The 16,928-nt window shown below is 46.2% G+C and overlaps 1 protein-coding gene across 1 annotated transcript in view; it reads left to right on the forward strand.

Annotated features, from left to right (window-relative positions):
- The first annotated feature begins 2,236 nt into the window (after window positions 1-2,236).
- LOC142578338 (cell adhesion molecule Dscam1-like) overlaps window positions 2,237-16,928 on the forward strand; it is a 170,749-nt gene continuing 156,057 nt past the window's right edge. Inside the window, exons 1-2 of the mRNA XM_075687735.1 lie at window positions 2,237-2,276; window positions 11,191-11,529. Coding sequence (XP_075543850.1) covers window positions 2,237-2,276; window positions 11,191-11,529 — 379 coding nt within the window. The remainder of the gene's footprint in view (window positions 2,277-11,190; window positions 11,530-16,928) is intronic.

Consider the following 16,928-nt stretch of genomic DNA (forward strand, 5'->3'; position numbering starts at 1 on the left):
CACTGCTGCACGCGTCTGTATGATTCTGTGAGAGAAACTACAGTGGTGGGGCGAAGCCACGTACGTGACGGCGCCGTCCTTACCTTCAACGAAAAAGACTTCGGCGACCAAGATGAACTAGCCTTGAGAAACGTATGAGATGTAGACGACAAGGACTCTTATTGTATTATGCCCGAGGTGGGCCTTAATTATTCTCAGAATCAGCGCACTGAAAGGGCTATTCGATTGGGAACACAAAAGTAACGATACTGGGCGCGGAGAGAAGGTGGAGCACTATTAAACGTTTCTGTGCTCACAAATACAGTGGAAGTACCACGTTCACATCCTGTTAGACCTTACAATTTATCTTATCATCCACTTTCAATTTCCTTTTCTTTAATATTTTGTACATTTGACCTTCAACTACAGCTAATTTCCCCGATGCTTTCCTTGAATTCATTGTCTGTTGGCTTTGTATAGTCGTGATTAACAAAATCGAGCCCCTCGGTTTCCCTTCTTCTCTCATTTCTATCTATCTATCTATCTATCTATCTATCTATCTATCTATCTATCTATCTATCTATCTATCTATCTATCTATCTATCTATCTATCTATCTATCTATCTATCTATCTATCTATCTATCTATCTATCTATCTATCTATCTATCTATCTATCTATCTATCTATCTATCTATCTATCTATCTATCTATCTATCTATCTATCTATCTATCTATCTATCTATCTATCTATCTATCTATCTATCTATCTATCTATCTATCTATCTATCTATCTATCTATAATAACAGTTGCGCTTGAAGACACTTCGTGTGGCCTCAAAGTATTGTTCACTGAAGTGACGGCATTATATGAGTACTTCGAGACACAGTAGGAGACAGTTCAAGTTCACAGCTTGAGTTCTCTGGCACCACCAAAACTCTGGCGTCACTAGGTGGTGTGATCTTCATTCGCGTAATTTTCTTATACTCTGGTATCGCCAACACTTCTTCGCCTTTCCGGCGATACTAGAACCACCTTTTTTTTTAGCTGTAAATCTGAATATAATCGCTGCTGCGCATGACTGTTATTGATTGTGATTTAGAGCGACTCCGACTTGGCCAAATTTAGGTTACCGAGTGAATTAGGCATATTTATGACTTTTGCATACATGTGGTGATATTTCCATCCCTAATGTTGTGAATTATTACAACAGTGTTTTTTTCATGAGTTGTTAGCATTCCTTACTGGAAAGAGAAGCAATACTGAGACGCCTATCATTCACGTGCATTTTACATGGCGTTGACGAAAGACTCGGTCTCTGATGTCTGCAGTTTTTTTTTTCAGGGTCAGAAAAGCACGCAAACCAAAATTGCTAGTTGGTTACCTCCCCATCTCATTAAATATTTATGATAAATTTTGCCCTTTGTATATATTTAAATATATTGTGTCTGTGCATGGTGTTTGCAGTAGAAATTTAAAAAAGTTGAAGTGATATATACGGATGAGGTAGTAGCCGCTGGTTCTTATAATGCGCTTGTCCTCCTATTGTCAGGATTTTGCAGAGATAAAGTGATAGTATGAATTAAGGTCCCTTCGCGTCAGCGCCAACAATGATCCAGGAAGACTTTAGCCCCAATAAAATTTCAAAAAGGCCCTGAACCACTTTTTATCGAAGTGGATAAAGGCATTTGAAGAGAAAATAGGCTATTTCAGGAGTACTTTGTCGCAAGAAGTACTTCAATGAGTTCAACAGAAGCGGAGTTATTGGAAACCAAACGGGTGGCCTCCGCTATGCTCCCGTTCCTGCTTCAATGCATTGCACTGCGAAGGCTACGGATGAGGCGGGAGTGCCCACAACGCTCTGCCTTGTATATGTCACCGCGGCGCGCAGTTGACATTTCATTTGGGACGTTAACTTAGATGCCACGACTTCCGATTTTGGTGTCCACTACGCGCTAAACGTAAGCCAAACGTGGCTGTATAAATAAGGCGTCCAGAAGGGAGTGAAGAGCGGGATTCTGTTTCAAAAGAGAGCGTTTGGGAGAGGGGTGATTTCGTGCTGCGGCTTACGAGCTCCACGCGCCGCAAACGACAGCAAAACTTGGCTGAAATATTCACAGCAGCGTATGTTACCCGCGGGCTATGTCATTTCACGAAGTCCGAGGGGTGGTTCCGGGCCCCTTTAAGTTGAAAAGGTAGCAGCAACTCAAAAGAAACCTCAAACAGAATTTTGGTAATTACACTTCAGGGGAAGGGGGATGGTAGGCTTCGGCATCGCCGGCGGGGCCTCTCACCTCGGTGGGCGCTCGGGTCCCTCTGAGGCCCAGACATTTACTGCAACTGATGTCACCAGCGGAATAACGCAATGCCAGCCTACGAAAGTTGAGTGACACCATTTTCTTCGTACATTTGCCGTGTTGCTATACAGTACACTCGGCGGCTGTGGACCCTGCGTGCCACTGTGTAAACAGTCTGGTGTCGTCGCTGTATCGTCGCTGTTGGCATTGACGTTGTCGACGCTTGTGTCATTGCGTTTTTTTTTAACCAACCACCTTATTCCAGGCGCATGCCCTATTGTGTGTATGCAGCATGTTCGAGGGTTACCATTGTCACGTACGCCTCCTTTGTTCCACCGACGCTGTTTTCGTGAGCGCGAGCCCTGAATACAGCACTCAGACACACCGCCGTCGAGTGTCAAGCACAATTCCTACGCGATGGCCACGTATTGTAATGCTCATCCGTTACAGTATATTGCTCGTTCTGGCCTCCGAAATACATGCCCAGCCGCCGCAGCTCTCAGAGTCCGTGTCTGCTGCGTGAAACCCTGCAGTTATCACCCAGCATCTTTACGCTTGCATGAGCTTGCCTGACATCTGAATGTCTATTCAGACACCTTAAATTTCTGTAGCGATTGGATTTTCTTGTCTTGCTGAAACTTATTCTCTCACATAATAATATATACACATATAAATAAGTTGCGCGTTAGCCAAGTGGTTATGCTCACCCGACTCTCAAATGTACATGACTTCAATGACACGGGATCAGGTCCCAGAGGAGGTGGTTTTGGAGGGCTTTTATTTTTGTTCACGCTGTGTCGATGACGATGCCGGTCATGACTAGGTGGTTCGACGGCGACAGAAATCATCACAGTGCGTCGTCGATGACGACAAGGGTCGCCGTCCGCGCAACAGAATGGGCGGGCGTACGAGTCAAACCCGAATTCGAGCTCCTGACTGCTGTCGCAGTAAAGAAATAAATAAAAACCGAGAACTAAGGGCCCTAACTATAAGCTGCGCATATAATTAGGGCTATAAGCATAGCTATAAGCATAGCTATAAGCTGTGCTTTTAAAGTTGGCGTCTGTCTGCAGTCCCTTGAGGGCGGTCTCGTTTGCCCTCCCCCCCCCCCCCCCTTGCTGGCTCATATCTTTCTAATTTTTGTACTTTGTAAGCTGCCGTGTTCGCACGGCGCGTCTGTGAGGTTTGGTGGCTCGAGCTTTGGCAAACGCAGTGATAACGAGGCAGGACGCCATGCATCCAGCAAAGCATGCTGCGGGCAATCCCTTCTGTTCAAGAGTATCCGTTTCTTTTTCGGCCTCGCAGTTCTCGCGTACATTTCTTTTTCTTTCGTTGTCTGACTGGAAGCACATTCACTAACGAGTGCGCGTGTTTGAGTTTCCTTTTGCGGTTAGCAGCAAACTGTAGAGGGATCCGGGTTCCTACAATGCAGGCGCGGCTGCGTGGTCTGTCTCCGGAAATGAAGAGGCAGCAGGGTGCCGATACCGGCGGCGTCTTTCCACCGCCTGTTTTCGGGTTCTCCCGCAAACGATGTGTCAACAACGCGGCCCGTACCGTTTTGCTGTTTGTACTTCTCTTTCTTCGTTGCTCACTTTAGCCGGAGCACTGCCTTTTCAGATAGGAAATGCGATGTTTGAAGGTTCGAAGCAACAATCGAGTTGCTAGGTCTCTCTCGCGTCGGACGTTTTGAGCCAAAAACAAAAGAGTATTAGATGCGTATAAATGAGAAAGCCCGGGGAGGCAAAATCTGCAGGCACTAAAGGCATCCTTTTACATACCGTTGGCCTAGGCATCAGATGGTGGTTCGGTCCTTGCTAGCACCCTGGTTAGGTCACGTGGCAGAGTGACCGTCCTGGACAGCTGCTGGCCCCGGGTTCGATCCCTGGACCAGGATGAATGTTTCTTTAAAGGGACAGGCAACCGCTCAGAATATGACTCGATAGGTAACCCCGCTGATGGAATGATTCCCTATCGCAGTTGTTTAAACGAGCCATATGTTTCTTAATAAACGTAGGTTTATAGATTTAATTTATCACTAAGTCTCGAAAAGGGACCTTTGGCGCCCCACGCGTCAAAAACATGAAGCTGCATAAGAGGTCCACCACGTGACCTTCTACTAGTGTACGCGATTACTGGTCTTTTTATTAGTATTGAGATGCAGTATACTTTTATTATTATAAGTTTTTCCTGACTTGCAATGTGGAGATAAGCCTTCGTTTGTAGTTAGCAGAAAAGTGGCGCTGCCTTCGCCTTCGTTTTCGATGAGTTGGCTTGTCTCGTCTATCGACAGAACAACGATGACGGGGCCAGCCAGCCATGACATAGGCGTGTCTTTTGGGCAAAACGGTGTACAAATATAAGAAGTGTCTGTACAACAACGCGAACTTATTGCACCAGCTTTTGTTTTTATTTTCAAAAGTGGTTGAACAGGTTAACATGTAGGTGGTTAACCCCAGTTATACTTACTCCTGTGAAAGCAGGAAGACGGGCGGCTTTCCCAATTTGCGAGGCGGGCTATCGACATCGCTCTCACTTCTCAGCGTTGCTGGAGGAGGAACTTCCTTTTTTAGGAGTGGCTCAGATCGAAAAATTCTGCTTACTAAATATCTACGTGCTTTTGGCGGTAACCGCTGCAGATGTAAACACTATCGAGGGTGAGCTTTGCATTGCGTCATAAAAAACTAGGTCCTTAAAAATCGATTGCCAGACCTTTTAAGTGAAATGATTTCTTTCTGACACACCCATAAAGGTTTTGTTTGTAGCTTTGTGCTAAAAAGGGTGCATGAAAAATGTTTTCTTTAACAACAACAACAACAACAACAACAACAACAACAACAACAACAACAACAACAACAACAACAACAACAACAACAACAACAACAACAACAACAACAACAACAACAACAACAACAACAACAACAACAACAACAACAACAACAATAATAATAATAATAATAATAATAATAATAATAATAATAATAATAATAATAATAATAATAATAATGACAACACTTTATTGCCATCTTGCAGTGCGGTATATTACATATGGGGCCTGTCAAAGCAAAAAGAAAAAAAAAGGCTTGCGTGACTAGGCCTGGCAACATCGGCGAGCGCAAAGTACGATGTCAACAAAGATCACTGGGTTCGCACACAAAGAATCACGTCATTTAAACAATAGCAGGAATCCAACTGACAGCAAGATCGAGGAAACAAGGAGACACAGAAGAAAAAAAAAGAGAGACAACAAACATATGAAGTTTGGCAATAGCTTAGCCACACTCTTTAAGCTACGCTTTGTAAGTCGAGCGAAAAACATAATCAGGGATTTTATTGAGTATTTGAGGAACGTATACACACGCCTTCTAACTCTGCCATGTCTACTTGTACAATGGGGTACAATGTAGCCTATGACTTTTCCCCTAGGAGCAATATAATAGCGTTTGAAGTCGGAGTTCCAGAAGCATCGTAAAGCAACTGTTTCTATAAACAGATATTTTAGGCGAGCGGAGGCCTCGAGACAAAAACAAATGAGCGCAGTCAGTCACGGAAGAATTGTACGCAATACATTTTAGCGCACTCTTCGAGATGCTTGTCGATAAAAGACTGCCAACGAGCATAGCAAAACGAATACAGTGTTACCCCGTTCCTAGGTATGCTGCATGTCCTGAAGGGCATTCGCAATCCTTATTTTCCCAGATGTCGGTGGAAAAAAATGTAATGTTAAACAGCAGGAATACGACGCGTTTGAGTCTCCTACAAACTTGTACTAAGTTACTCGTGCCACTTTAAATCATTGTCAAAGAATGCGCCCAGACATTTCGTTGCGCTCACGGACTCCACTGGCCTGCATTTGCATGAAGGTCATTTATGACCATGCAAAAACAGGGGTAATTCGGCAACCGTCGAATTGAGCGGATATGTTAAACATACTATATTTGCTTTTTTTTGCTCGTTTAAAGACAAACAGGTATTAGCGAACCAAACCATCGCATCGCACACAGGTTCTTGTAGTAAATTAATGACGCTAAATAATAGTAACAACAACAACAGTTTACAGAGCGCGAAAAATCTGCTGGGACTTCGATACGAATATATACATATATATATATATATATATATATATATATATATATATATATATATATATATATAAACGATTGATTTCGCTGGTACCAAAAGCTTCCGGCAGGCTTTCAGTCAGTATATTGAACTGATCAGGTAGGAAATATGCGACATCCTGCTAGCGCGCTTCCCCGCACTGACCTGCACAAGATAGTGGACGTTGACCTAAAACCGGTAATAATGCAGCAACACTCAAGATGGTGCCGTTATCCTAGTCACCATCTCTTCCTTACTTCGTGCTCACTGTTTGCAAGCTTACTGTCGGCTTAAGCGCTGCCCTGAGTGGCTGGTAGGCCATCTTGAGTAGGGGAAACTATATAATAGTAGGGAAAATCCGAATTGCAATCTTTCGCATAACCCCTACTTAGCACTAAAAGCAAACAAGGTCGAAAAGGGGACACACCGCAAGCACTCGTCGTGTGTTCCCTGCTTTCATGCGTGTCTGTGTCTAGCGTTATATTATCGACGGGCTTTCAATCCTTCATACCAGGCCACTATCTTTTCAAAGAGTAAACGCCGGCCACTAAGCAGTATACGCTTCGAAATGAAGCGCCGTTTTTCCGCCCTCTTCCTTTCGTATTTTGCTTGGCGCCCGAGACATCATGATAAATCTACACCAACTATTCCGAATTTCAGTTCTCCTTCGAAATGACCTTTCCCCATTACTGTCATCGCTGCATATGCTTCTCAACACAAAGCTCCGAAGCATTGAGTTGAAGGCAGGGAGGCAGGGAGCTTTATCGCGCTGCCTTCTAATCCTCCCCGACGCCGTAAGTCATGACCGCCTCATTAGGCTCTGCCACGCACCATTATCACGCCGCGACGTACACTGACCAAAAAAAGAAATAAAGGAAAAGAGAACCAAAGCGCCCATGAGAGCGCTCCGTCTTTTCAGCGAGCGGGCACGTGAGATAAGTTGGTTTTCACGGTACAAAATGAAGTAGGTCAAATAGCCAGTAGCTCGCTTACCTAGAATTTGCATCTTCGCAATGTACAGAGCGTAAAAGCCCACCGCGGCTTCTTCGCATTATCGAAATTTGCGACAGAGACATAGGACGTCGTTTAGGCACACGTCTCTGACACAGTTATGCAGGGTGCCGCAGCTATTATGCACCAAGATTTAGAAATATGCAAATGCCACGTAGCTGGACACAACCGTGATAATGTTGTTTGCCGTCGCTTGGAGATAGCTCAGATTATTTTTTCTTTGCTTTTCGCCGAATTACGTAATTAGTCCTAATGAATCAAGCAACGTCTCAAATATTATAGTTAGATGAAAAGCGTTAATGAGAAAATTGTAGAGCAACGGTGAAGAACTCCGGATACAGCTTTCTGTTGCTGAATACGTGCTACATAAAAGTGCTTTTCCGAATGCGAAAAAAAGAGAAGCCCGTGGATACGCGCAAAGTGCCTCGAGCGGCCAGTCGCGCGGGGATTTTGTTCGCGGGCTTTTGCTTGTATTCGAGTTCGCAAAGGATGCGTGGCCGCAGCACGCAATCGCGAGCCTTGCAGAATAAATAGTCGCTGAAGGCGACGCTACACCCCTGCAACGGGACTCGAGCTTAGAACAGCTACACACCCTCGGTCTTTGTAAATATTTCTGTATGTATGTATGTATGTATGTATGTATGTATGTATGTATGTATCTATGTATGTATGTATGTATGTATGTATGTATGTATGTATGTATGTATGTATGTATGTATGTATGTATGTATGTATGTATGTATGTATGTATGTATGTATGTATGTTGCTGTATGCGACTGTATGTGCCGTTTTTGAGTTTATCACTGTGTATAACATAATCATCGCCCAGCAGTTGAAGTAGCATGTCAGGCGATCAGCCAGGCTAACATGTCCAGGATATCGTGAAAGCCAGTACCTCCCTAAAACTGGGATCGAGGCGAAAATTCTTAGGGTTACGGAAGGCGTTGTTTACGGTGTGCGCGCGAAACTACGAAGATTTGCATTAATGCGCGAGTCGCAATAAATTAAGAATTTCTACTAATTACGGATTTTTCAAACGTCCAAGACGTTCGAAAGAGATTCCTGTAAAAGAGCTTCGCTGGGCTTCGATCAGTGATCCCGAAAAGTCCCGCAAAGCTGTGAAGAGACTTTGTTTACGTATAGATTCCGAGTTCCGACCTTATAATTTCCACTTAAACTTGACACCTTCTACGCTTACGTAGGCACAGGCCGATAAATATTTGAACCAGTAACACAAGAAAGTAAAAAAAAAACTGCTTTTATAAACGCTTTCTCTGCGATGCGGCCGTGTTCCTTGCGAGACTGCATAATTTTTTTAACTGTTGCCGATTGAGGGTTTGTCACGCTGCGGTCGAAAGCATCAGTAGTCAAAGCTAAAGACACCGGTCGAAATTGGCCAATGATTTTCTGCGCAATTCTAAGTCACCATTTTCTGTTGCTCGTCGAGATCTTCTATACTTTCTCCTATCGATCAAGATAGAAAGTAGAGGCTCCTCTATCAAAGAGAGACAGAGAGAGAAAAAAAAAAACTGCCGTTTGAACATCTGTATAAGGACTGCGAGACGCATGTCCGTGCCACGCCCTTTTCTTGTCTCACGCTGCCGCATAAAGGACGGAGTACCGGCTGCATCGAACGAGTACATCGAAGCAGCGTGTGTTTGGCGAAGCCGTTCTTTTTTTTCGTTCTAGGTAGCGTATGTAGGCTTGTAGTCTGTCAAAGTGACTACATCGTTATCACGATAAGACCATTTTATGCCGACTGTAGGATGAAGGAACCTCCTACCGGTCCCCAATTGCTTTTGGTATACGTCAATGCACTCCCCCATCCTATGCCCCGGAGATTCCACAATTTCGTCGCACTACCTGGTTCCTCGCCGTCCACTAGACGGCCTCTCCCTCCGCTTTGCACCCACATTATATATAACCCTAATGGTGCACCGCCTATTTGATTTACGCATTACGTGGTCTGTTCTACTCCTATTAATCTTCTTGGAGATATTAACGAAAAGGGGAGAGGCAGAGATCACTCCATGGATATAGAGTGTTTAGCCGTCTACTGCTATGTATTTCTGTTTCTTAACGCTGCGTGTATTATTCTTTTTTTTTTTGTTCCATCACTCGTAGGGTAGCTGGTCATTGACCTCCACCACCATCCAGTCATTGACCACCATTGATTGGTGTGTCTCTGAAACGAACGACAATTCTTGCAGAGGTAGACAACATTACATGCTGCGGGCATCAAAGCTATACGCTTGCAACATTAAACACAAATGTTGTGCTCTCCGTCACTCGTATGCCGGAGAGCATTCGTATGCCAGGGTATGCGCACTTGAACAAAATGTATCGTTGTAAGCTCAGCATTGCACAAATATGGATAGGTGGGCTAGTTGGCCCAATGCATTCTTAGCAAAACCTGGGGCGCTATAAACACACATGATGCAGAAAAGGAACACACACCACATGGGGTATGTCGTGCGTGTTCCTTTTCTACGTCCTGCGTGTTTAAAACGCTTCAAGTTTTTCCAAGAAGCTCAGCATGTTTTTCAGCCTCTTGACAAAATAATCAGATCGCTTTTCAAGCAGGCCTTCCTTTTTCACTTTTTTTTTTGCTTAGAGGCATGATGAGGCATTTCTTATACATCTTATGAGAAATGCCCTTGCATTTCAACGAATTCTTCTGGACTTGCTTTTTTCTTTGTCCAGTACTCTTTCGTCCGAAAGCCCATATACCGCGCGCTGTGCGAGACATCGATACTCGTCGCAACTCCACAGACATTCCTGGATCGTTCGCGTCGTCAGTGCAGCCGTGCTGTCCCTACTTGGACGGCGCATGCGTGTACCACGCGCCGACCGTTGGGGGTCGCGTAATCCGCCGCGGCGGGTGCGACGGCGAGGGCGAGCCGTGAAGGCTGGCGCCTTGAGAACAGCGCGCGCACAGTGTAGTAGGTCACGTGATCTGCCAAGCGTCGGAGGCGCCGCACAGTGAAATGCGGCAAAGGGAAGCGGTGGCAGGGAAAGTTTGCTTTGTGACAAAGCACGCGCATCGCCCGCTGCCGGCTTTCTTCGTCCCTGCAGCGCCTGTGACGGCGAGTGCTCGGGGACATCGATTGTACTTTGTTCGCATGTGCCTTTGGGTGCATGACACCGTGCGTGTTTTTTATTACCTGGATATTTAGTGCAATTCGTACCGCCCATATAAGTACTAGCTTTAGTTTGCCTAAGAATAAAAGGTTATATGTACGCTGGCCAACTCAAACACAATTTGCATGGATGCGCCAGCAAGCTAGCTTCGCTTATTTCTGGGACGCCAAGTGGTTTTACGCGTTTCAAACGGCTGTTTTCTGCGTACGGATCTGTCCTTGTCTCGCTGCATTTAGGGTGAAGACTGCACGTCTTGCGAGATTTTACGGGTGATCCTATCATATCGATGCACAACTAAAGGTCATATTTTAGCTTGCAATAACCAGCTTTTATTTCCCTATTATTGTAGCGTTTACGTTAGCAGACTAAAGTGCAGACTCCAGCCGGCTCGGTTCCCGTACGGAGCTGAAGAACAGGTGCACTGCATTTTTTTTGCGGATGGAGCTTGTACTGAATTCTTAGCTTGTCACAGACTATATCAACACTTCACTATTGCTGTCAGCGGTTCGTTCTACTGGCGAAGCTGTGACGCTCTTTCCTAGGACTAAACCGGCGACCGTTGCTTTGTAACGCACGTTTTGTGGTGAGATGCGCAACTGCGCGTCTGCTCCTGAAGCCTGTAAATCGTACCTTTCTTTTTTTTTTCTTGCCCTTCGTGACGCAGGTGCCCGTGGCGAGCCCCTGCCGCCTATGTCGAACGGCGCCGCCCCGCCTGCGTTCCTGCGCGAGCCTCCGGTGCAGACGATCTTCTCCAACTCCACGGGCGCGCTGGTCTCCTGTTCGGCGTCCGGACAGCCTCGGCCCTCAGTGACGTGGACCAACGAGACCGGCTTGCCCCTGGAGCCGCTGCCCGGACTGCGCCGCGTCAGGCCGGACGGGACCCTCGAATTCTTCCCTTTCCGCGGAGAAGAATATCGCCAGGACGCGCACTCGACCCGATATCGGTGCAGGGCTTCCAACGCCCTCGGGACCGTGGTCAGCCGGAGCGTCCATGTCAAAGCGAGTGAGTGAAGACTCTTGCAATCCAATAACTTCTGGGTGCCGTCGTGTGTACTCGTGCTTGGCAGTGTACCGCACTTCATGAATGGCGGTACCTTATTGTCACGTGGTACTGGCGACGGGAAAGCAAACACAGCGGAACTTAAGCTTCTAATTGAAGGAAAACGGTGAACACGCATATCGCAACGAACAGTGGTGAGCCCGGTCGTCGACTGTCGAATCTAAATTTCTTGGCTCACGGTTCAAGCACAGAACACTTAGCTTAAGAATGGACGCTTCACTAGGGCTAAAGTCACGCGGAACGCTATACTAGCGCGTTTCTGGCCACTGGGCCTCGTTGTGAACGGTGTGCGCATGCGCAGCAGTCATCGTGTCGCATTCACGAAAGCCGAAGCGGGTGGCCTTCTTTCTGTTTAATTCCAGTTTAGGTTCCCGCGGCGTCCTCACACGTGTTCTGTGGAGAAGTGCCTACGCGCATATTGCAATTTCATCTTTCTTTGGGATGAACAGTACCTTTAGGTGCGTTTTATTTTTTTCTGGCTTCTATTTGTGCTGGTCGTTAATATTTATCCCGTGCTTAGGCGAGTGTCACTTGTGTGGCAAAAGATAGCAGCAGTGCGGAATGCAGATATCTTACATTTTGTTAAACACGAGCAAACTGTTGCATAAACAAATGCGTTCACTAGACAGCGTAATGCAGACACCACCCATGTGTAGCAGAATGTTGTTTAAAAAATTATTTACGCACGTTGCGTAACTGCAGGAACAACGGTCCGCTATGCCAACATTTGATATCAGTATTTATATACACATTTATTGAAGAAAGACTGAATATACAAAAGATTCAATTAAGAGTTGTTGCGGTTCATGCAACCATTCGGAGCACACGTTTTTCGAAGAAAGGTAGTCGCCACCTAGTGTCATTATTTGCAGGTAACAAAAGCCATAAATACTATAACCAGCATGCGACAGTAATCACGAATGAATTACCGGACTACTTCATATTACAATGCACTTGTTCAATGCGACATTAGTGCTTTCTGCATGTCGATCGCTCATCGTCTGTGCGATCGCTTGCGATCTATCCTTGAGATCGCCGCGTTGGCGATCTTCCTTCCTTACACACTGCAAACAGACTTAATTTACGTTATTAAACAAACAGTGTCTGAGTCACTAGCGCGCCAAATTTGCTCTATATATACTACCCAGTATAACCTAGTTTAAATGCGGCAGTGGTGTAACTATACCTGAAGCAGTAAAACTGATACGCTACAGCTTGCACGAAGTAAAAGCGAACATTCGTAAATGCCAAGTTCGTCTTTCTCACATCCTTTTTTTTTTGTCTGCCTTTTTCCTTCTCTTAGCACTTTTCAATGTATGAACCCCTCACCCATGCAGTGTAGCATGTAGGCGACCTTACACACGCCGCCAGAATTCTCTGCGTTCCAATGAAGAGGTTTGTTTCTTTCTCCCTTGAAGTTTTAAACGATCAACGTCTCATATTACCCCCGAGACGTTCGCGATGTCCGGTCGCGCGTGCGCTGAGCGCCATTTCTGTTTTTCGTATGCGTTTTGATAAAAAATTGGCAGAGGCTTAGCTTGGCTAAGCCTAGTGGATTGCGAAAGCAATCTTCTGTTCAGGTTGTAGAGTTCCATACTGCTCATCGAATGTGTAGATGCAGTCTCGTCGCCATTTAAAGCACCCATAAGGCTTGCTGTCGAACGATCAGGTGTCGCCAAAGTCGCGTCAGCATTGAGAGCATGCACGATACTTGTAGATGCACCCAGATCAAGAGATATTGAACGCATTCGCCTGGCTGCATAATATGCACGCCGTTTAGCTAAACGTTGTTCCCGCTCTTCATCCGTTTCTTCCGCACGCCGCCGCTTCTTAGCTGCAGCACATCGCTGCAGCTTCACCTTATACGCATCATCCGACATACCGTGGATGATTCGCTGGGACGACTGCGACGAGCCGAGTTGGGGGGCCGCTTTTCCACAGCTGGCATGACGTCACACATAGATAACGCTAAATGTCAGTGGTGGATTCTCCAGGACGACGGTCAAGAGCGGAAACCTCGAGCAGTATTGCTTTCGCAATAAAACTCCGAAAGCACTAATAAACGAGTCCTACCACACATCCGATTGAAACGACGGCAAAGGAACGACGACGTGATTCCTCCCACGGTGATACCACAGCCGAAACTGGATCGACTACGGATTCGGCTTGTTTCTGCTCGAGATGACCACTTTGTGCGGTTCCATATATGCAACGTTATTAAGCCCGAAATCTCGATTTTTTTATTCCACTTTTTATTTATGTTTCTGCAATGTGAATTTAGCAGGCTCGATGTAGGCTGCAGCATAATTTTTCAACGAAAACAACGCCACCTGGTGGCAGACATAAAGCGAAATTTACGACTGCAGCGCCCTCGCTGGCAGAAACACCAAAGTGGCCCCAGTGTCCGGGGCCTGGTTCAAGTCCGTCGGCTATTCATACACGTATCCTCTATCGTGCATTCCAAAGTAATTGCTGGTGCTCGCCTACCTTTGACAATGTCCAACAGCATTCGTATCGCGCGCAGTCAGATTAGACAAAACTCTTCAGCTGTAGTATTGGCGACAGCATTGAATAATTTATGGATGCAGTGGGGCGCGTTTGCGGCCGAGCAATAACTAGATAACAGCGATAATCTGGGGAATAATTCGTCGCGGGCAAAAAGAAATGTAATGCGCGCGTGGCATTATAGTGGTAAGGCATCTCGGCGAGACCTAAATAATCGCGTCATTGCCTTTTGCCTAAAATCAACTGGCTGGCTTGGCTTGCGATTCCAAGTACGCTACTGCGATGACAATTATATGGACACTCCAAGCAACTTTTCGCCGTCGCATTGATGTTATATATATATATATATATATATATATATATATATATATATATATATATATATATATATATATATATATATATATATATATTTATTTGTCCAACGACCGGATTGGAACAAAAGACCTCTAAGTACAGAAGCCCGATACTCCAAGTCTAACCATTATGCCACGGACGCAGCAGGAGGAATAGAACGCCTTTAAGATTCGCCACTGTGCAAAAGACGTTTCGTAGCTGCCAGGGAGCTGTTCCTTCCATCCAGAAGGGGTCGCCCGGCGTGCCACGTCGCGCCGATATGTGGCGCCCGCTTGCATGTTTTTCCAACACTGTTCGAGGAGTCGTCGTCTTTGTTCTCCATCTGACTCGTGACTCATACTCACTAAGCGGTACTGGCCAAGGAATGGGTGGACTATGCCTAGTCATAACCAGAAATAAACTTCCGGGGCTGCTGTGGAATGAAGGCGCGTTCACACCGACAAACATTCTCTCGCGCGATGATGGGCGGCCAAATGGGTGGGTTCAGATCGTCGACGGTCGTTGCCAGACTCCCCCCTTTGACCATTTTTTTGCGGTTTTGAAAACTTAGCCATGTCTTTTATTCTTCCATAGTGCTTGAAAACACCGCTAAGGACACAGGACACAGAAAAGAGGATGGGACACGCACACAACACCGTGTGCATCCCATCCTCTTTTCTGTGGGCCGGGACGCAAATATAATGAAAAAACAACGACAGTGCTTATATTTTATGTTAGCTCTTCTATATGAACATAACATGAACAATAACAGGAGATCGACCCACGCAAGAGGCCGCGTTTCTACCACAAAGCTTGCCTTCGTGCATAGCGTTCACCGCCAGCGCTTCCCGGTAAACGTCACTGTTACATAAGCTACAATTGCCCGGAAGCATGAAAAGCAGTCAGGGTTCTTTGAATGCTATCGCATTCCACTCTTAAAGGCGAAGCTTAAGCTTCCTCCAAATTTGTTAAACATTATGGAAAACGATTAGCTCGCCCAATCTGCCGTTCTTCTATTATTCTTGCCTGCCGATAGAAGTCACGCATCTAGGATTTGTCTTTTATGTGGCTGCACAGAACGTGACGGCGCCATGGGACGATCGTTACGTCACGCTGGGCAGGCTTTCTGTGATGTATAAATGGCGCTAAACGTGAGTTTGACGGAAGTCCGCCTGGTCGGGATGAAACGTTACAAAAGAAAAACGTTGTATCTCGAGGGGCTCTAGGTAAAGGCGTGACTTGCGGTTTCTTTCGTGGCCGATCATACTATAGAGTTCACCCACTCTACATTTTGCTCAGTCGTTGCTGCGTGCTCTACCGAAGCATTCGGCGCCACTCTTTTCCCATCCACGTCGTTCTGACGTTCGCGGAGCAGCTGTTTAATGTTGCCCGTCTCCCCGATGTAGACGCTATCGCAATCCGCACAGCTGATCTTGTAAACAACGCCAGCAAATGGTTGTTTCGGTAGCTGGTCCTTCATACTCCCGCGTGCTTGTTTCAGTTTGCGCACAGGAACGGGAGTTGCCTCAACGTTATATTTACGCATCACGCGTAATAATGTCCCGCCTATCCCGGGCACCCGAGAAATGGGAGCGAGTTTCTTTCGACGGGCACTAGCAGGCTGGAAATGGCTGGACAAACGGTGTCCCGCAGCATTCATCACCGAAGGGGGGTAACTGCTCGTCGAAAGATCCTTCCGAATTGTCTGCACGTCGGCATTCAGGTCTTCAGCATTAGTGCAAATGCGGCTCGCACGGCCCAAAAGGGAGGCAACTACTGACTTCTTGTGAGTATCAGGATGAATGGATGCATGAACTTGAGGTACCTGCCAGTGTGCATACTCAATCTGTAAACGTTGAAAAAAAAAAAAAATACACCGTTGCTCCTTTTCACCAGCACACACACACACACACACACACACACACAAAAAAAAAAAGGAAGTTTCTGGTCTGCCTCGATCTCTACCGTGAAAAGAATGGAATATGCTTGATTGTTAAGATGCGTGGTGAAAGCTTCCAAAGCACAGCGCTCAATCAGGCAAAACCAATCGTCGACGTAGCGCAGAAAAATTTTTGGTGTTGGGCTTAAAGAAGCAAGCACGTGACCTCCCAGCCACTTCAACGTCAGATTCACAGCTGTCGCCGAGACTGAGGCACCCATTGTCGTGCGGTGGACTTACTTGTAGATTACCTGATCAAAACAGAAGTAGGTGTCGCCCAGGCACAAAGTGAGGAGCCTCTTCAAGTCGGGGACAGGAATTGGCGACCTTTCCGGTAGAGCCGGTTCGGCTTCGAGAACGGCGGCACACGCTTCCAGGGCTATGTCTGTGGGAATGGAAGTAAACAGAGACACAACGTCAAACGAAACCATCACCTCGTCGTTGTCGAGGGCCAGATCCCGAAATTTCACACAACATCGGTGGATTTGCGCACGTGCGTGATGCCTTTTCCTACAAGAGGGGATACAATTCTTTGCGGAAAGCCGGATGGCTTGTGCGTGGG

This window comes from Dermacentor variabilis, chromosome 4 (genome assembly GCF_050947875.1).
Source record: "Dermacentor variabilis isolate Ectoservices chromosome 4, ASM5094787v1, whole genome shotgun sequence".
Lineage (NCBI taxonomy): Eukaryota > Metazoa > Arthropoda > Arachnida > Ixodida > Ixodidae > Dermacentor > Dermacentor variabilis.